The 22,257-nt window shown below is 35.8% G+C and overlaps 1 protein-coding gene across 2 annotated transcripts in view; it reads right to left on the reverse strand.

Annotated features, from left to right (window-relative positions):
• Positions 1-3,363: 3,363 nt before the first annotated feature.
• Positions 3,364-22,257, reverse strand: part of LOC124270371 (protein cycle-like) — a 134,340-nt gene continuing 115,446 nt past the window's right edge. The window contains exons 12-20 of one of the 2 annotated variants that reach the window (XM_046705408.1): positions 20,740-20,846; positions 18,604-18,754; positions 16,988-17,067; positions 14,722-14,824; positions 13,952-14,020; positions 13,189-13,237; positions 12,346-12,427; positions 11,855-11,908; positions 3,364-5,985 (exon numbers count right to left, since the gene is read on the reverse strand). In XM_046705408.1, the coding sequence (XP_046561364.1) occupies positions 5,804-5,985; positions 11,855-11,908; positions 12,346-12,427; positions 13,189-13,237; positions 13,952-14,020; positions 14,722-14,824; positions 16,988-17,067; positions 18,604-18,754; positions 20,740-20,846 (877 nt within the window). In that variant the 3' untranslated portion in view covers positions 3,364-5,803. The remainder of the gene's footprint in view (positions 5,986-11,854; positions 11,909-12,345; positions 12,428-13,188; positions 13,238-13,951; positions 14,021-14,721; positions 14,825-16,987; positions 17,068-18,603; positions 18,755-20,739; positions 20,847-22,257) is intronic. The other variant, XM_046705409.1, reaches the window with a different exon arrangement.

A 22,257-nucleotide genomic window follows, 5' to 3' on the forward strand; every position in this document is an offset into this window, starting at 1 on the left:
TGAACAATGTTTTAGAATATTTTACTGTTTCTAATCCAACAGAGACATAGTGACAGGGATATTGAAAATATCTTCAACTATTCCATTTTCCTTTCAGGTTGCTTCTTGCTTCAATTCCATGAACTTGTAAATAAACAAAAATGTTGTCCTTGCTTTGTGTTGTCCAAAGTTCAAAAAGTGGAATGCAAACCTAAACCTGATGAAGACACTGAGCATTCTGTAGACTCCATCAGTTCTTCTTTAACAATGTAACTGGTTAATGAAGCTCAATGTAACAAGATTCAAATCTACCTGGAAACATAGGTATCAAATATAAATAATACATGAGATCTGGATTTCTATGGCGTGTACAGCAGTTGATTTGATACCCCTAATATTCAACATTTCTATGCAACTTACAGACACTATTTCACCCCACACTTCTCTAAAAATAAATAATGCATTTCTCTCATTAATACTAACTATCAGCCCTCGCGAAGCTACTATATAATTTATTTGATAAAATTATGTATTTAGATTACAATATTAAACTAAAAGGTTTGAATGAATTAATGCAAAGTTGCATTAAATTGACTCTCGTCTCCATGTACAGAGCAATTGTTTACATTCCATAGTGTTCCATGGCAAGTGTTCTCTGTTTGGAAGCTGTTGGCCTCAAAGTTTCAATTATTGACTTCAGGCAAGTCGTGTGGGATAATAGTCTTTAATTGCATCAATAGGAACCTAAAGTGAGTGCATGTGTCCCAATATATGTAATATAGGCCAAAATATTGTCGAAAATTTGTGACAGTGTGCCTTTAAGACATAATATTACCCCCAACAACAATCCAATGACCTCATTGTCGACATTGAGATACATACTATTGACCTCCATAAACATAATATTGACTTCAAAGAGCAAGCTACTGATTTTAATAAACCGAAAATTAACAACAATTGAATTGATAGATTAAGGCACTTTCAATCTCATTTAGGCCAGACCAATTTTATTTCTTGCTTTATGGATCCACCGGTCATATTTTTTTAAGAATAAGAAAAAAAATCAAAAAATGAAATTCTAATGTTAATTTGATATATGTGAAATACTCTGGAAATCGGTGTGAAACGTAAACTCACTCAACTTATTTTTAGTTGATATGTACAAACCAATAGAGTTACCATGGAAACTCATGTGGGTTTTTGGTTTGACTGGTGAATTTTCTTTTTCCCCTCCTACCTTTAGGTTTTCTGAGGAATAAAATCCATAAAACAAGAAATAAAATTGGTCTTGCCTTATCTATATTTATGATATATATTTCTTGCAACAAGTTTATTTGAATCACATTTTATACATTGGGTCCTGAGGACTAGAAAACTCATGTGAGGCCATTAGAAATGTGCTCGCCTTTCCAGCATTTTCACGTGTCACTTTCACATTGCTCATCGGAAACAATAGTACGTATAAAAACTATATGCAGCACTCACTCACCGTAGCACTTTGACTAATCTCTTAAAAAAAACAAGAATATGATAAAGATATTTTGTATGTCTCAGAGGTACCCACAGATAAAAGGCAACCATAATCCTGAGGGAACGTTTACCTCATAATTACTGTATTCTACCAAGTAAAAGAACTCTCATAGAATACATCAAGCTTTCTCATCATAAATTTATCGATTTATATTTTTATTGCAAGCATATTTTTAAAAAACGTTTTTGGATAAAAGTTATATTCGGATATAAACTAACGCTGTTTTCTCTATATTCAGTCAACTGAAGGACTGAACCTTATCATCAGTGTGCGAAATAGCCACTGGCCCACTAGCCCGTGGCTAGTAAAAATCCACTTGAGCCAGTAAATCTCCACAGTCACTGGCCCGACTGGCTAGTGAATTTTCATGGGGTCATCTTGTAAGTATATCTCTCCCTGACATCTTAAGTTATAATACACTTTTAAATCATGCAAGATTAAAAATATTACATAAAAATGTTCATCATATTAGCAGATTAATGATGAAACCTGTGTCTTCATTCAAGTTTCGGGCCAGTGAATTATTGTGTAGGCTAGTAACTTTCAGGCATAGCTAGCCCAACTGGCTAGCAAATTTGGAAACTATTTCGCACACTGCTTATAATTGACATAAAAAACCTTTCCATTTAGTAATAATTACAAAATGAAATGACTGTTGAGCTGCAACAGACATCTGGTGTAACATTTCACCTACAGCCTGTATGCAGTGAAAACGTACCCGATAAATGTCACTTTAACCAAAAACGTAAATCAAATAAAGTGAAATTAAGACTGCGAATCCTCATAATTTTACCTTGCCAACTGGGTTAAGCGCAGTAGTTGGAACAGTGAAACAAATGCATGTGCGGGACGTGTTGAGTGCTAACTAAGACCAACCCTACTTGCTCTCAGTGTTTCATTTAATGTGCACACACCCTGGTAATACAAACCAATAACAGCGATTTGAATCTATGATCGTTTGTTGAACAACTTTTATCCCAAGTTGAATAAAATTCTGAGATTTAAATATTCAACCGGCAAGGTAAAATTATGAGGATTTGCGATCTTAAAATCCCTTTATTTGATTTAATTTTTTATTTAAAGTGAAATTCATTGTTATGTTTTCACTGCAAACAGGCTATGATCTCAGCATTGACGTAAAGCCTCTCAGAATGTTCCCTTACTGAATACCTACCTTCCTCACCCACTGAAATTTTAATACACGTTAATGCCACATGGAACAGTCTTTCTGTTATATCACAGCCGGTCAGCTCAAAGATGGAGAAAAAGTAGTTCAGGTGATGGACGTTGACTATGTATCAATTCACAGTAACCATTCAATAAAATATTTCAATATGGTTGTGATATTACTGAATCTGATGATCAAACTTGTGGCCAGTTGATAGTGGCATACCTAAGGGAAGTAACTCTGCCAGCAAATAGCTGGACCATAGATTTTCGGAGTGTATGAAACGTGTTTGATATTAGAGACTAATCAAATATATTAGGCACAGGAAATCTTGAGAACCTTTTGGTGAAAAAAAACATGCTTGGATTTCTATTTAAAATAAAAACAGTCCATTAAGTTGAATTTAAACTCAAACAGAGCCCCATGGAAAAACTAAAGCAAATTGTCAGTACACAAAAATAGTCCTACTGCATTGTGAAAGGTTATCCAGGGAAAGATATGATTTTCAGGTCTACCTATTGGAATTAAATATGAAATGAGAAAAGAAATTTGATTTGGCATATTTTGAAAATAAGCCAGACCAATGTATTTTCCTGCTATACTACTCATCAAAAGTTAAGACTCACATAAAGCACTCACTATATGTTATGTATATATAATGGTTACATCAAAGATGAATTTCTTCACTAACTTGGGGGAACCAGCTGCAAACCTTATGCATCAAATTGCTGAAAAGCATGTGCAAATATCGTACATGTGAATTGATGCATTTTAGTGTGAAGGTTTGTTAAGAATTCGCCAATTTTCACTGAGTTTCATCATTTATTGAACTCAGGACAATAATCTTTTCATTTTTAAGAATTTGTTTTACAATACATCAGTTCATGTGTAATCAGTACTGTTAAACATTAAGGAATATTTTACAACATTTAGCTCAGAACAGTTGCCTGAAGTAAGTGGCTATTTTACACTAGTGAGTCTAAACTTTTGATGGGTAGTATATTTTAACTGCAACAAATGTATGAAATGAAAAAAGTTTTTACTTAACATTGGCTTGTTTATATCTTGTTCAAACATTTTCCTTTAGAAACCTTTCATCAAATCCACCATAAAAACATCTATTTTGTTTCAAATCTACCCAAGTAATGTCTATCGAGTAAGAAAATATATTTTACTGGCCTGCTGATACTTCTTTAAAATAGGAGTTACTATAATCTGGATATTTTAAAATCTGTACATAACGCTATCATTTTCAATATGTCTCTACAGAAGCATATAAATATATATTCAGTTTACAAAAACAAACAGATAAAGGACGAATAAAACATTTTTGCGTCTCAAGGATTTCAAAGCAACACATATCAACAAACTGAACACCATGAACAAAGATCGAGGCAATACAAATATTCAGGCCCAATAACATCGGTAACAATATAGGTGTCTCGTATAACTTACAATACTATACAAACTCTTTATGTGACCTGTATATACACTAGAAACGTAACAGACTATCACGATCTCAACACTTCGTCAACAAGTCCTTTGTAAGGCAAAACAGTTCAATAAATTCAAGACACAAGCTCTTTTGGACTCTCCTTGATGCTTCTTATCACTAAGAATTGACTGACACAATCCAAACATCACAGACCCAAACAAATTGGGTGGCCCATGTTCAGCTCAAGTTCGTCCCTCTTGTAAATAGCGAGCATATTCACTATTGCAGCTTTTGTCCTATTAACTGAAACACGGTGTCATCATACCATGAGTCACACACAAAGGAGTGAGTGGGTTTAGTTTTACGCCACTCTTAGGAATATTCCAGCAATATCATGGTGGGAGACAGCAGAAATGGGCTTCTCACATCACACACAAAGGAATGAAGGCTTAACATCAGATGACAGTCAATATAAGGCTGATTTTTGCACATGAGAATGAGCTTATCATCTTCCACTAGTCATAAGGTAACACAAAACCTGAGATATTTTGTCATATTTTAAAAGTTCCAAGAGCTTTTGACATATGCCATCACCTGTGCACAAATGGCTGTAACCGCTAGTCCAAGAAAGCATGGTGCATGACAGTAAGTATAATTTTGGGTTCTGTGGTCCTCTGTTCTTTATCAAATCACATTTTATCACTGAGCTGTGTCAATTTTTCACGCGTTTCTTTCTCAATGTACACAGAGCCTACAAGATTCCTTGATTCACTTATCTCACAACATATCCAATCCAGGATGATAGATACAACCATTGGCGCTTCCATCCATTCTTCTTGGAGATTGTCCCTCAGCCAATGGGATAAGGTTTCTGTGGAAACTTGCCAAACATTGACTTATCTCTGTGGCTCCTTATTTCATCTTTACCAGAATCTTTGTCCAGCAAATGAAACCTGAATCTGCAACCTGTGGTTTCACAATGGTGCACTGTAACAAGATTTCAGGCATTTCTTCCAAACCACTTGCCAAACAACAAGAGCTTTGTTCTTGGTACAAAATAATGCTGAATATTCTTCTTTCACTTCAGAATCCATTGCAAATGAAGTCATGCCATTCATTTGACCAGTGACCCATGTGACTTCAATGTGAGACTTGCTCTAGTTGCTGAGTTCCCTACTACAGTCAGACAAGCGATCAGAGCATTATGAAGCGTCACGATATCCGACTGCAGTCAGACAAACATGTTTCATTCTTACGGTAGGCCTTACTGCCATGTTTGGATGATGTCTTCACAACCATGACCGAGTCAGATACAAAGCAGAGAAAATATTTTCCTAAGCACTTCTTCAAGAACTAATTAGAACCATTATCTCAGTCACAACAGAATAGAAAATCGTTCCTCTGGCACTTTGGAATAATGTCTTCACAACCTTCTGCAAGTCAGATGGTGGCAGTTAAATCTGTCCTTAAGTAATCAAATGGACATGTTGAATTTTACATAAAACAAAGGCGTTTCCTTTTCATCTGATGCACCAGATCAGATCCCACTGTCCCATTCCTTCAACCATCTGCAGAATGTCGGTGCCCTGTGGCACAATCTTTTATCTTACAGGTACAACAGGAGGATGGGCACTGGTTCACTGCACCAGGTCGCATCTTGTCTACATGTCATAGCTATTCAAGTACTTCATCACAATGGCCAGGGAAGGTTGTTAAAGTCTACTGGGCCCCCGAGCCCGGCGTCTGCTTCTAGTAAACTCATGAGGAAGGCTAGTGCTGCCTCATCATTGTTGTCTGTGCTCGGGTTCTGCCGCTTGTCCTCATCCTGTTCCTGGATGACATTTGCAAACAGCACAGAGTCATTGGACGTGGCTGGAACAGAGACAAGTCTTGGTTAGCAGTTTGTTCGTCTGTGGTTTATTTGTGGAACCGGGACCTGATTTTAACTGCAGTAAAGGGAGTTTTCCAGAATAGAAACATTCTAGCAATGTGGGCATGTGGGTATGGTTTGTTTGTTTGTTGTTTAACTCTGCACTCAGCAATATTCCAGCTGTATGGCGGCGGTCTGTTCAAACACTATTCTGATATGAATAGTGTTTGAGCATCTGCATGTTTGATATGAATAGTGTGTGAACAGCTGCATGTTTGATATGAACAGTGTTTGAGCATCTGCATGTTTGATATGAAGTGTTTGAACACCTGCATGTTTGATATGAATAGTGTTTGAGCATCTGCATGTTTGATATGAATAGTGTTTGAACAGCTGCATGTTTGATATGAATAGTGTTTGAGCATCTGCATGTTTGATATGAATAGTGTTTGAACAGCTGCATGTTTGATATGAATAGTGTTTGAGCATCTGCATGTTTGATATGAATAGTGTTTGAACAGCTGCATGTCTGATATGAATAGTGTTTCAACACCTGCATGTTTCATATGAAGTGTTTGAGTAGTTGCTTGTGTAATATGAATATTGTTTGAACAGCTGCATGTTTGATATGAATAGTGTTTGAGCAGCTGCATGTTTGATATGAATAGTGCTTGAGCAGCTGCATGTTTGATATGAATAGTGTTTGAACAGCTGCATGTTTGATATGAATAGTGTTTGAGCAGTTGCATGTTTGATATGAATAGAGTTTGAGCATCTGCGTGCTTGAAATGAATAGTGTTTGAGCATCTGCATGTTTGATATGAATAGTGTTTGAACAGCTGCATGTTTGATATGAATAGTGCTTGAGCAGCTGCATGTTTGATATGAATAGTGTTTGAACAGCTGCATGTTTGATATGAATAGTGTTTGAGCAGTTGCATGTTTGATATGAATAGAGTTTGAGCATCTGCGTGCTTGAAATGAATAGTGTTTGAGCATCTGCATGTTTGATATGAATAGTGTTTGAACAGCTGCATGTTTGATATGAATAGTGCTTGAGCAGCTGCATGTTTGATATGAATAGTGTTTGAACAGCTGCATGTTTGATATGAATATTGTTTGAACAGCTGCATGTTTGATATGAATAGTGCTTGAGCATCTGCATGTTTGATATGAATAGTGTTTGAACAGCTGCATGTTTGATATGAATAGTGTTGAGCAGCTACATGTTTGATATGAATAGTGTTTGAACAGCTGCATGTTTGATATGAATAGTGTTTGAACAGCTACATGTTTAATATGAATAGTGTTTGAACAGCTGCATGTTTGATACGAATAGAGTTTGAGCATCTGCATGTGTAATATGAATATTGTTTGAACAGCTGCATGTTTGATATGAATAGTGTTTGAGCAGCTGCATGTTTGATATGAATAGTGTTTGAGCAGCTGCATGTTTGATATGAATAGTGTTTGAACAGCTGCATGTTTGATATGAATAGTGTTTGAGCATCTGCATGTTTGATATGAACAGTGTTTGAACAGCTGCATGTCTGATATGAGTAGTGTTTAAACAGCTACATGTTTGATATGAATAGAGTTTGAGCAGCTACATGTTTCATATGAATAGTGTTTAAGCAGCTGCATGTTTGATATGAATAGTGTTGAGCAGCTACATGTTTGATATGAATAGAGTTTGAGCAGCTACATGTTTGATATGAATAGTGTTTGAACAGCTGCATGTTTGATATGAATAGTGTTGAGCAGCTACATGTTTGATATGAATAGTGTTTGAACAGCTGCATGTTTGATATGAATAGTGTTTGAACAGCTACATGTTTAATATGAATAGTGTTTGAACAGCTGCATGTTTGATACGAATAGAGTTTGAGCATCTGCATGTGTAATATGAATATTGTTTGAACAGCTGCATGTTTGATATGAATAGTGTTTGAGCAGCTGCATGTTTGATATGAATAGTGTTTGAGCAGCTACATGTTTGATATGAATAGTGTTTGAACAGCTGCATGTTTGATATGAATAGTGTTTGAGCATCTGCATGTTTGATATGAATATTGTTTGAACAGCTGCATGTTTGATATGAATAGTGTTTGAACAGCTGCATGTTTGATATGAATATTGTTTGAACAGCTGCATGTTTGATATGAATAGTGTTGAGCAGCTACATGTTTGATATGAATAGTGTTTGAACAGCTTCATGTTTGATATGAATATTGTTTGAACAGCTGCATGTTTGATATGAATAGTGTTTGAACAGCTGCATGTTTGATATGAATAGTGTTTGAGCATCTGCATGTTTGATATGAACAGTGTTTGAACAGCTGCATGTCTGATATGAGTAGTGTTTAAACAGCTACATGTTTGATATGAATAGAGTTTGAGCAGCTACATGTTTCATATGAATAGTGTTTAAGCAGCTACATGTTTGATATGAATAGTGTTGAGCATCTGCATGTGTAATATGAATATTGTTTGAACAGCTGCATGTTTGATATGAATAGAGTTTGAGCATCGGCATGATTGATATGAATAGTGTTTGAACAGCTGCATGTTTGATATGAATAGTGTCTGAGCAGTTGCATGTTTGATATGAATAGTGTTTGAGCAGCTACATGTTTGATATGAATAGTGTTTGAACAGCTGCATGTTTAATACGAATAGAGTTTGAGCATCTGCATGTGTAATATGAATATTGTTTGAACAGCTGCATGTTTGATATGAATAGTGTTTGAGCAGCTGCATGTTTGATATGAATAGTGTTTGAACAGCTGCATGTTTGATATGAATAGTGTTTGAGCATCTGCATGTTTGATATGAACAGTGTTTGAACAGCTGCATGTCTGATATGAGTAGTGTTTAAACAGCTACATGTTTGATATGAATAGAGTTTGAGCAGCTACATGTTTCATATGAATAGTGTTTAAGCAGCTACATGTTTGATATGAATAGTGTTGAGCATCTGCATGTGTAATATGAATATTGTTTGAACAGCTGCATGTTTGATATGAATAGAGTTTGAGCATCGGCATGATTGATATGAATAGTGTTTGAACAGCTGCATGTTTGATATGAATAGTGTCTGAGCAGTTGCATGTTTGATATGAATAGTGTTTGAGCAGCTACATGTTTGATATGAATAGTGTTTGAACAGCTGCATGTTTAATACGAATAGAGTTTGAGCATCTGCATGTGTAATATGAATATTGTTTGAACAGCTGCATGTTTGATATGAATAGTGTTGAGCAGCTGCTTGTTTGATATAAATAGTGTTTGAGCAGCTACATGTTTGATATGAATATTGTTTGAACAGCTGCATGTTTGATATGAATAGAGTTTGAGCATCTGCATGTTTGATATGAACAGTGTTTGAACAGCTGCATGTCTGATATGAATAGTGTCTGAGCAGCTACATGTTTGATATGAATAGTGTTGAGCATCTGCATGTGTAATATGAATATTGTTTGAACAGCTGCATGTTTGATATGAATAGTGTTGAGCAGCTGCTTGTTTGATATGAATAGTGTTTGAACAGCTGCATGTCTGATATGAGTAGTGTTTAAACAGCTACATGTTTGATATGAATAGTGTTTAAGCAGCTGCATGTTTAATACGAATAGAGTTTGAGCATCTGCATGTGTAATATGAATATTGTTTGAACAGCTGCATGTTTGATATGAATAGAGTTTGAGCATCGGCATGATTGATATGAATAGTGTTTGAACAGCTGCATGTTTGATATGAATAGTGTCTGAGCAGTTGCATGTTTGATATGAATAGTGTTTGAGCAGCTACATGTTTGATATGAATAGTGTCTGAGCAGTTGCATGTTTGATATGAATAGTGTTTGAGCAGCTACATGTTTGATATGAATAGTGTTTGAACAGCTGCATGTTTAATACGAATAGAGTTTGAGCATCTGCATGTGTAATATGAATATTGTTTGAACAGCTGCATGTTTGATATGAATAGTGTTTGAGCATCTGCATGTTTGATATGAACAGTGTTTGAACAGCTGCATGTCTGATATGAATATTGTTTGAACAGCTGCATGTTTGATATGAATAGTGTTGAGCAGCTGCTTGTTTGATATAAATAGTGTTTGAACAGCTGCATGTTTGATATGAATAGAGTTTGAGCATCGGCATGATTGATATGAATAGTGTTTGAACAGCTGCATGTTTGATATGAATAGTGTTGAGCAGCTGCTTGTTTGATATAAATAGTGTTTGAACAGCTGCATGTTTGATATGAATAGAGTTTGAGCATCGGCATGATTGATATGAATAGCGTTTGAGCATCTGCATGTGTAATATGAATATTGTTTGAACAGCTGCATGTTTGATATGAATAGAGTTTGAGCATCGGCATGATTGATATGAATAGTGTTTGAACAGCTGCATGTTTGATATGAATAGTGTCTGAGCAGTTGCATGTTTGATATGAATAGTGTTTGAGCAGCTACATGTTTGATATGAATAGTGTCTGAGCAGTTGCATGTTTGATATGAATAGTGTTTGAGCAGCTACATGTTTGATATGAATAGTGTTTGAACAGCTGCATGTTTAATACGAATAGAGTTTGAGCATCTGCATGTGTAATATGAATATTGTTTGAACAGCTGCATGTTTGATATGAATAGTGTTTGAGCATCTGCATGTTTGATATGAACAGTGTTTGAACAGCTGCATGTCTGATATGAATATTGTTTGAACAGCTGCATGTTTGATATGAATAGTGTTGAGCAGCTGCTTGTTTGATATAAATAGTGTTTGAACAGCTGCATGTTTGATATGAATAGAGTTTGAACATCGGCATGATTGATATGAATAGTGTTTGAACAGCTGCATGTTTGATATGAATAGTGTTTGAGCATCTGCATGTTTGATATGAACAGTGTTTGAACAGCTGCATGTCTGATATGAATAGTGTCTGAGCAGCTACATGTTTGATATGAATAGTGTTGAGCATCTGCATGTGTAATATGAATATTGTTTGAACAGCTGCATGTTTGATATGAATAGTGTTTGAGCAGCTACATGTTTGATATGAATAGAGTTTGAACAGCTGCATGTCTGATATGAATAGTGTCTGAGCAGCTACATGTTTGATATGAATAGAGTTTGAACAGCTGCATGTGTAATATGAATATTGTTTGAACAGCTGCTTGTTTGATATGAATAGTGTTTGAACAGCTGCATGTGTAATATGAATATTGTTTGAACAGCTGCTTGTTTGATATGAATAGTGTTTGAACAGCTGCATGTGTAATATGAATATTGTTTGAACAGCTGCATGTTTGATATGAATAGTGTTTGAACAGCTGCATGTGTAATATGAATATTGTTTGAACAGCTGCTTGTTTGATATGAATAGTGTTTGAGCAGTTGCATGTTTGATATGAATAGCGTTTGAACAGCTACATGTTTGATATGAACAGTGTTTGAGCAGCTGCATGTTTGATATGTGTGAGAAATGAAGAACCTAGAGCCACAAAATCATCGTGACTATCTACAAAAGGGTTCCCTGAGCTTAATTCTTGTTCACAACTAGAATGTGGCCATGCAAACTTGTCTTGTAAAACATATTTTGTTCCAAATATGTAAATTGGCACACCTTCAAAAAGTAAAAAATCTGAACCAAACAGTGCACTGCACCTGTATGTTAGACAAATAGGCTGTAAAGTGCTGCTATTCTTGAAATAAATTAAAATATCATAAAAAGATATCATACAAATTTGAAAACAATCCAACCAATGTTGTCAAGTTATTGGATGAACCAAAATGTCGGGGTATACAAAACAACCCTGGATTATAGAGGATGGTGTGAGAGTAAACAGGGTGGTGGTCTACTTACCTGGTTGTGACTGAGTGTGAGTGCTGAGCCCATTCAAGGTAGTCGGCACACAAGCTGAAAGATGGGGCACATGCTGTATTTACATCTGATACAGAGAGATTACGAACAGTCATAGCGCCACAGACGGAGAAATGACCGAACTTTATTGTTCTGATTAGCTCATTAGGCAGGCTGGCATCTAATCACATTATAGATGATATGAGTCTATAAGCCTCTATACACAGACACACATAAACTTTAAAAAAGTCAATCCAACTGAGTCCATATTAAAGCTTGAATTCAGGCAATCTAGACTTGCCGAAGCAATCTACTACTTTCGTATTCTCTTTGGTCTGGGAGAAGGAATAGGAAAATTCTGAAATCCTTGCAAGGTGGCCTTATTTGTACATTTTTCAGAACATGGCACCAACGATGGATTACAATATAGATTTGTATGAAAACATGTTTGTCTTTATATTTATGATGAAATAAATACTGGAAGCTTGTTGTACCTTCAGGTTGGGCACTGGTGGCAGCTGATGCGGCATTGGTTGATGACACTGCGTTACTGGCAGTCCCGGGAGACAGGTCACTCTGAAACACAGACAGAGACTGAGTGAGTGAGTGAGTGAGAGCATGAGTGAGTGAGTGGGAGCATGAGTGGGTGAGTGAGTGAGGGAGTGAGTGGGACGATGAGTGGGTGAGTGAGAGCATGAGTGAGTGAGTGAGTGAGTGGGAGGATTGGTGGGTTGGTGAGTGAGTGAGTGAGTGAGAGCATGAGTGGGTGAGTGAGTGAGTGGGAGGATGGGTGGGTGGGTGAGTGAGTGAGTGAGTGGTTGAGTGAGAGCATGAGTGGGTGAGTGAGTGGGAGGATGGGTGGGTGGGTGAGTGAGTGAGTGAGTGGTTGAGTGAGAGCATGAGTGGGTGAGTGAGTGGGAGGAGGGGTGGGTGGGTGGGTGACTGGATCGGTGGGTGAATGAATGAGTGAGTGAGTGGGTGGGTGAATGGTTGGGTGAGTAAGTGAGTGTGTGAGTGAGTGGGGTGCACTACCACCTTAAACAGCATAACAGCTATCAGTGGATGTCACCTTCAATCCAGAGAAGTCACAAGTTTCTTACATTTACTACTTTTTTAAAAACCTGGCTAACCAAAGGGAGGCAACACTGGTTGTGTTTTTCCTTGTATTTAAAAAAATCAATACAATTGAAAGTTTCATACAACATTATCACTGGATTGTCTGGTCCAGACTCGATTATTTACAGACTGCCACCATATAGCTGGAATGTTGCTGAGTGTGGCGTAAAACAACAAACAATACTTTAAACGGAAAACAGCTGTTTCTGTGAAAGTCTTACCTGGAGGGCAGGAGATGGCACAACGTTGCCGCTGACTGGTGACGGGCTTCTGAAAATGATGTACACATGCAAAATTAATTTGTTTATCTTGTCAAGAGACCATGATCTGTGACCAGTGTATGGCGAGAAATGTTAGCCAAACCCACACTCAATAGATATTTATTTTCAAATTGACTCAAAACCAAAACCTTTTGCTAAAAATGCTTCAAAACACCACGTTTAAAACAAAAATATTAGAATAAAATCCCTGAAAGCCAACAGCACCATAAAATTTCAAAATGGTTCAAAATAGAAAACTTATTGTTAAAAAATGCTAACAAATCTTACCATTAATTTTCAAAATGAAGATGAGAAAATTTTGGCTTTTATTACCATACTAAAAATTGGAAATAAAAATGATAGAGAAAAATATGAAAATGGTTTGCTGGAACCAGTAACCATTTCTAAGCAACTGTCTATATAGAAACACAGAATAATTATTACAAGTTTTGTTACAATCACAACAACTTCATCCAACGCCAGTCCCCACCATGATGCCCACCACCAAGTACGCTCCGTAACCCATTGCAACGTGTTTGATATATATCCCTATATCTTTTTCATACTGAAAAATTATTTCTCTCCCTAATTCACTACTTTTTGGTTTAAGTCCGCCACCAAGATATTTGTAAAAGAAGTGCCGTGAAAACAAGTGTTGTGATCAGGAGCTGTGCTAGAAAGTGCTTGTACGACAATAAAGATAGAGAGAGGTCCGTGTTATTACCCATGAAGCTGGGGAGATTCGATGCCAATTCCTGGACCTGCTGTTACTATGAGCATCTCGTCTTTCAAGCTGAAACAGTGCCATTAAGCCATGGGGTTGTCAGTTTGGCACTCTACATGGCTGTTAAGCTGGCTTTCAAAACATGTGTGGCCATCAAGTGGCAACAGGAATAATACTTCAGCTGCAAAGGCTTATGGGAAACCATTTGCTTGCATTTGATTGGTTGCTGCAGATGTTCGATTCAAATGTTTGACTGGAGGGCTTTTGAGGTAATGGTTAACTCTATGGTATTGTTTGAGCGTGATATGTTCTTTATAGAAGGATTCATGCTTGAAAACAAATTACCTCCCCTGATTTACATTCAAGGTCATATTGTGTGAGGTCAGAAGTGAAGTCTAACCTGGTTATTGCCGAATTCCAACCATGGGTTTCATGTTAGGAATCAAACCCAGGTATTCTCAGCCATAACACTTTAACAGCTGGGCTAAGTGGGCTTTATCAAATTCAAGAAAGCCATTTCTTTGATAATGTAGCCTGCATGTTAGAGTTTTCTAATTGTAGTCCTGGAACATTAGCTAGCAATATTCCAGCAATATCATGGCATGTGACACCAGAAATGGGCTTCACACATTGTACCCATGTGGGTAATAGAACCCAGGCCTTCGGGCGTGACGAGCGAACGCTTAACCACTAGGCTACCCCAAAGTGTAACAGGTGTTTGGTACAAATATTATGTAAAAGAAATGCAGTTAATGAGGATCTGTTCTTACCTGCTCTGTTCAGTGGCTTGCTCTGCGATCTGTTTCCCGATCTGCCCCACTCCTCGCATGATTGCCAGTCGAGTCAAGCCCTCTTTACCAGTCTTCTCAGATTCTGAGGAAAGCAACAATCATTATACACTGGCTATCATTATACACTGGCTATACTCAGAAGACACTGGCTCTACTTAGAGACAGTCATTGAGCCACAGTCAAGACAGGCAGATCTAAAGTAACATGTGACATAAATGGAGCCCAAAGTGACCACTGTAAATACTGCCAGTATATCTTGATTAAAGGCACAATGTCACACATTTTCGACAATATTTTGGCCTATATTATATATATTGGGACATATGCACTCACTTTAGCTTCCTATTGATGCAATAAAAGTCTTACTATCCCTCACAACTTGCTTGAAATCGATAATTGAAACTGAGGCGAACAGCTTCCAAACAGAGAACACTTGCCATATATGGAATGTAAACAATTGCTCCATACATCAAAAATTGTCGCACACGGTGTTGTCGGTGTTGGAAGAACAGGTTTCAATCACAGGTGTATAGGATATTCGTAAAGAGCACTCCAAGGGACATAACTCTATTGGGTTCACTTGAAATCATGTTCAGCCGGTAGAGGGCGCTAGAGTCGATTTAATGCAAAGTTGCATTAATTCATTCAAGGTATATTTAATTTAATATTGTAATCTAAATACAAAATTTTATTATTAATAAATTACATTGTTGCGTCCCTGAAGGCTTATAGTATTATTGAGGGAAATGCAATATATATTTTTAGAGAAGTGTGGTGTGATATTGTGCCTTTAAAGATTCAACACTGTCAATAGTAATTTGAAAATTTTAACTAAAAATTGTATATTCATATACTTATCCTATCTCACACGATGCACTTCTCTCTCATGCTTCGACAAGAAATAGTACCGTGACATCGGATAAGTTTAAAAATTAGAACACATTAAGATACAAAGGACCAATTGTGAGTTAACCTGGTATGGTTTCACTACAATCAGACAGTTGTCATAAAGTTGTCATTACTCATAAAGTAAAGTCCATCCATGATTACTCATAAAGTCCATGATTACTCATAATGTCCATGATTACTCATAAAGTCCATGATTACTCATAATGTCCATGATTACTCATAATGTCCATGATTACTCATAAAGTCCATGATTACTCACAATGTCCATGATTACTCATAAAGTCCATGATTACTCATAATGTCCATGATTACTCATAATGTCCATGATTACTCAAAATGTCCATGATTACTCATAATGCTATTCCAATATACTCCTATATTTAAGCTAGACATATTTTTTGGCTTGACAATTTTTCTAATCCTAGATAGTAGGAAGAAAATAGATATTTGAGATCGTTTTCTATGCTTCCAACAAGTCTGAATATGTTGTCATGTAAACAGTTTTTAGTACGGCTTGTCACTTCAGTCTTGCTGTTCAACATATATTTCCATTCAAGGGGAAAATAAATCAGTTTGTTTTTTAAAGTTTCAGTGGGTTTTTTTATCAATTTTTTTTAAATTATTGCCTAACACCCTACATTTGTGTTTTTGTGTTGTAACATGTGTTTTGCCTCCTGAATCTTGTCAGATTGTCACAGACATGAGGATGATGATACATTCATCATGTGGTTTCTACTTTAGGCTAAACACTGAACCACTGGTATTGTCCCCGATGCATCAAGGGAAGCAACTCTTTACAGATACTTGAGGTATAAAACTGAGCATTAAATATTTGTTTATGATGTTTAACACATCATTTCTCTAGCTATATGACAGTGGCCTGTATATAATCATCTCTGGACCAAATAAACCAGTGAGTTATATTATGAGCACATTTACTTGTTGTGATAACAAATCACCAAATCACTGGGACCAGTTCATTAATACCCTGGTCCTAATACATTCATTGATGGAGACCAATTCTAACCTGGAAGGCCTATGAGGGCCCAAACATAGACATATTAAAACATGCATGCACACACCTGCGACTGTCACGCTGACACATACGCACACACATATAATAAGTGAGTGAGTTTAGTTTTATGCCGCACTCAGCAATATTACAGCTATATGGCGGCGGTCTGTAAAAATCCTGTCTCACAATCCAGTGATCAACAGCATGATCTACACACTTAGGATACGATCCCGATCCCGTTAGTCGCCTCCTACAACACGCATGGGTTACCGAAGATCAATTCTAACCCGGATCTTCATGGGTCTGAACTTTAAGACTTACCAATAGGAAAGTTGTAATTAGAAGACATATCAGTGTCACCGGCATCTGCTGCTTGACCAGAACTGGACACTTCAGGGACACTATAAATTAAATACGTTGGATCAAACATTGATGAATCAACTACTCATGAATCGCTATTGATGAATCAACTTTTGCTGAATTATTATTGATGAATAAACCACCAATAGGCCACTGTCTGAAATACACTGATAGAGTTGGGTTTTATGCCATTTTAGCAATATTTCAGCAATATCAAGGCGGGGACACCAGAAATGGGCTTCACACATTTTACCCACGTGGGGAATCGAACACATGCCTTTGGTGTGATGACCGAACGCTTTGACAACAGGGCTACCCCACCGCCCCGAAATACACTGAAAAAATGAAAATTTCAAAAAATGGATCCGACAATCCAGTGGTCGATATTGTGAACATCTAACTGAGCTTGACCACCCAATCCAGCATCCCATTTTTATCTAAACTGTAATTTTGATTGACTGATTGAGTTAAGTTTTAGAATGTTCCTGAACATATTACTAGCAAATTATCAAAACACACTCAGCAATAAAATTCTAGCTATATGGCGGTGGTCTGTGAATAATCGAGTCTGGAACAAACTGATTTCAATCTGAGTGAATTTGAAACAGCTGAGCATCGATCTCTAATGCGAAAAGACTATCTACCTATCTACCTAACTCAAATTGTCTACTAAGTTTGAGTTTTATGTCCATTTCAGTTTATTCTGGGAAGTGCATTTTCCTGCTTCTTCTCAAATTTGAGTTAAAACTGTAACTTAAGTCAAAACTCAGACTTAAATTTGTTTCGAGAAATTGGGGCCTGGTCATCATATCCTCATCTGTAAGATGGTAGAAGATAATATACACATATTAATTGAAGCACCTGTAAAATCCTTTAAAAGCACGAATCAGCAGTATCTATTGTCTCTCTCACTAAAGTTCACCAAACTCAGCAATCTTCAGTGGCTTTAAAATACTAATCCAGTGATTGATGTCATGAGCATCAATCCACGCCATCACTATGACATACAACCAAGTCCCCTACCCTGACCTCCTACAGGTCATCATGAAACCAGAAAATACGTAACAGCATAAATTTTGCATAAAAATGCAGAGATGCCAACCCTGACTCAAATGTAAGCAGAGTCATGCCTTGCCAAAAGCAATTCCCAAGTCCTGAAGGTGTGAGTTGGGGGTGAGCGTGAGAGGGGGCTCGGGCCCCTTTTGACGGTTGGGGTCTGGGGGGCCACCCCTATGAAAATCTTTAGATTTAGCCTGGAAATATGCAATTTCTGGCCATACTTAACCAGATAATACTTAACTCAAATGAACATTATTTAAATGGCTTTTTACTAAAATTCTTTCAAACATTCTAAATTTATAAACATATTTGTATTTTCTAAAAAATTGGAGTTTTTTATAGACAAATCGGATAGTGGATTTTGTATTTGAAACTCGGAGTAACTCCTCCAAAATCGGAGTGGTTGGCATCTCTCAAAAGGACATAAAAATCCCATCCAAATTATCCCAAAAGGCCTTGTCATTGACTTGTTACCTATTATAATAGTGAAATTTTCAATTTAAAAATGTCCAACTTACTGAACCACCATGTTGGTTGACACGATACATTCAACTTCTTTCGTCCATGGGTTGGAAAAGGCAAAGCAGATTGACTTCTGATGAATATATTTTCCATTCTTCCCTTGAAACCGATACACATTTGTCTCAACCTTCTCTTTTGTATCTAACACTGAAAAATATAGTTGCAAGTATGATAATAACTAGTTTTACAATGACACAACGCAACTTCCAGGAAAACATGCACATTGATCATGTACTGATGATGTGTTTGGTTGTTGTTTAACGCTGAAATCAACAACATTCCAGCGATATGGTGGCAGTCTGTAAATAATCAAGTCTGGACCAGACAATCCAATGATCAACGGCATGACCATAGATCCACACATCTGGGATACCATGACATGTGTCAACCAAATCAGCGAGCCTGACCACCCGATCCCGTTAGTCGCCTCTTACGACAAGCACTGATGTATATGAAAATGAAAAGTGTGATGATCAAATATCCTGTGTTTTCTTGTAGATATTTGTATTTTTTGTATGAAATATAAAAATGGCATGCCAATCAACTATAGCGTTGGGAATTAGTTGAAATCTCACAATTGATAAGTGGTTCATTACCGACGAGCAATCATCGAAAAATATTGGTTAGCATCATTTTTCAGATGTTCCTATTCAGGTTGTTATTGCAGATAAGTACAATCTGGTTCTCTGTTGTTTTTTGTTTTATTTAGAAACTGCACAAATTGTATTTGCACTATTCACACCCAATGTAACGTGATGCAACTTGCTACTTTAAAGTGATGACTGGAGTCTTCAAGAAAGATTCAATCATGACTTTTCAGTTATTGAAGTGAGTTTTTCTAAGAAGCATGTTTTCAAGCCATGACAACTTTTCAGATATGTTCCGTCATCAAGTGTTTCAAACACTAAAACAGTGAGTTCCAAAATCGTTTGTGTTCGATTACAAGAAAATTTGATTGATAAAATTTGAATATTTATATGTATAAAATTGCTGACCCCTACTAGTGCATGTGTACAAAATCGATGACACCCCCTACCTCCCCAGAACAAAATGGGTGACACCCCCTTAAAATCATGATTATTATGAACGGTCACTTACAACATATTTGTAATGTCCTTATGTAAATATACAGAGTAAATCAGTTGACAATCGGCTCAATTTAATAAATTATTCAAAATAAATTAATATTTTTCACTTTAACTTCTTATGATTGGTATGTGCAGTGAAGACACTTTCTAAATTTGTATTATCTCTACATGACGTCCAAAGTTCACCACAGAAAGTTCTGAAATAATTACAATATATAACTTTCTGCACATCTGGCGATTTTCAGGACAAATTCTAAATTCATTTAGTTTGTAAATGGTTCAAATCCTCTGAGAATACATGCTCTAAATATACCTTGCTTAAAAATCAAGAGCATATATTTTCCGAACACAAAATGTGTCTCTTTGACAAGCAAAGTCTGTAATGGTCTAGCTAAAAGATGGAATCGGTAAAGTGCATGCAAGTTGGTTATTAACATCTTGATGTCAATGCTTGCAGCTTCTGTATGATTAAGCTGTACACTGTTAGACAATAAATGTGTTACTGTAATTGTTTTTCCCTTTTTATAACATGTAGGTATTCACACAACACAATCACATTTATGAAGATTTGAAATAGAATATCTAAAGCATTATTCATATGCTGTAATCGTCATATTAATTTACCATGTTATTTATGAACTACTTTCTGCAGTATTGCAATATTACAAGTAATATGTTCCTCAAATTGGATTTGTATTTTCATATTACCCGATAAGCCACAGATCCACCGACAGAAGAAATATTTAATTTATTCTTCATTTTTTTTAAATACATAAAAAAAATTAAAAATCACAGATAAGAATAATCAATCAGTTTTGTAATAATTAAGAATCACACATTTAATCATATATTTGGCTACATCAAAACCACCAACATGCACCCAATAAAATCGGTAACTCCAAAGTCGTGATCATATTCGTGACATAATAAACAGTTGTTGCATGTTTTCCAATAATCAACACCTTAAAGACGAGAAAATCTCATCACGCCTGTCTGTGCAACCTCAATAAGCTAATAAATCATGCAATACAAATGTAAAATCACCTTTCCGATGCACCTCTGATAAATGTTCTATATCGTCTGAGTGGTAGTACTCGTACACCGAGGTCCCCAGGAGCTCTTGAGGTAGATAACCAAGGATAACAGTTGCTCTGTAATGAAATATATATCTAATCATACATCCATATACATCAATTCATTTATTGATATACATCCAATGATATATCGAAATATATCAAATCATACATCGACATACATCAAATCATCTATTGATATACATCCAATGATATATCGAAATATATCAAATGATATATCGAAATATATCAAATGATATATCGAAATATATCAAATGATATATCGAAATATATCAAATGATATATCGAAATATATCAAATCATACATCGACATACATCAAATCATACATCGATATACATCCAATGATATATCAAAATATGCTGAACATTAGAAACGCACCACACTAAAATGTACCGACAATGCTCAGATGTCATGGGTACATTTCAATCTGACGGGGATATTTCGTATTCTACCATGACATTTAAGTATGTTCGTTTTTGATTGGCTGTTACTAAAAAATTAGAAGTGAAAATTTTTCTATAACCACTTCTGAGAGCCGGTTCACTGCGCGTAGTGTCAAAACACTAAGCAAGGGTAAGGAGTGCATATTTAAAACGTGTTTTATTTAAGGTGCATATGTCATGGTAGAATGGAGATAATCCTATGGTGTTTACATTTTGGAAGTGATTATAGTTGGTTGAACGCTGCTAAATGTTTCATTTAATTATATAATTTCTAATGTTGTTCAGTATATATCAAATCATACATTGATATAAATCCATGATGATATATCAAAATATATCAAATCATACATCCATATACATCAAATCATGTAAGGTAATATACCAAACTGTATATTGATATTATGACGATATACAGCAAATCATATATTGATATACATTAATCATGCATTGATATATACCAAGTCATACATATATATACATCTAATCAACTATCGATATACATCAAATGATATATCGAAATATATCAGATCATATATCAATATATATAAAATCATGTATCGAAATATATCAAATCATATATCGATATACATCAAATCATATATCGATATACATCAAATCATATATTGATATACATCAAATCATATATCAATCCACATCAACAGATATAAGATATGTCTATATATATACATATATCAATCATGTATTGATATACATATCAAATCATACATCAATATATATATCAGATAATATACTGAAATATCTCTCAGATAATACATCAATTTGTATTAAATCATGAGTCAATATATATCAGATTATATGTTGATATACACATAATCATTTGAAATATCTATATATATCAAATAATATATCAGTACATATCAGTTCATATATCAATATAATTTTATGAGATTTTATATCGATATATATCAGATCATATGCTAATATTGTTTAGCTGAAATGCATTTCACAAATTATAATTACACTGAACTAAAATTGGTGGTCCTTTTGAGTTCGTCAAAATCAT

Source organism: Haliotis rubra, unplaced genomic scaffold, assembly GCF_003918875.1.
Source record: "Haliotis rubra isolate DU_JTF1 unplaced genomic scaffold, ASM391887v1 Scf151, whole genome shotgun sequence".
NCBI classification, from domain to species: Eukaryota; Metazoa; Mollusca; class Gastropoda; order Lepetellida; family Haliotidae; genus Haliotis; species Haliotis rubra.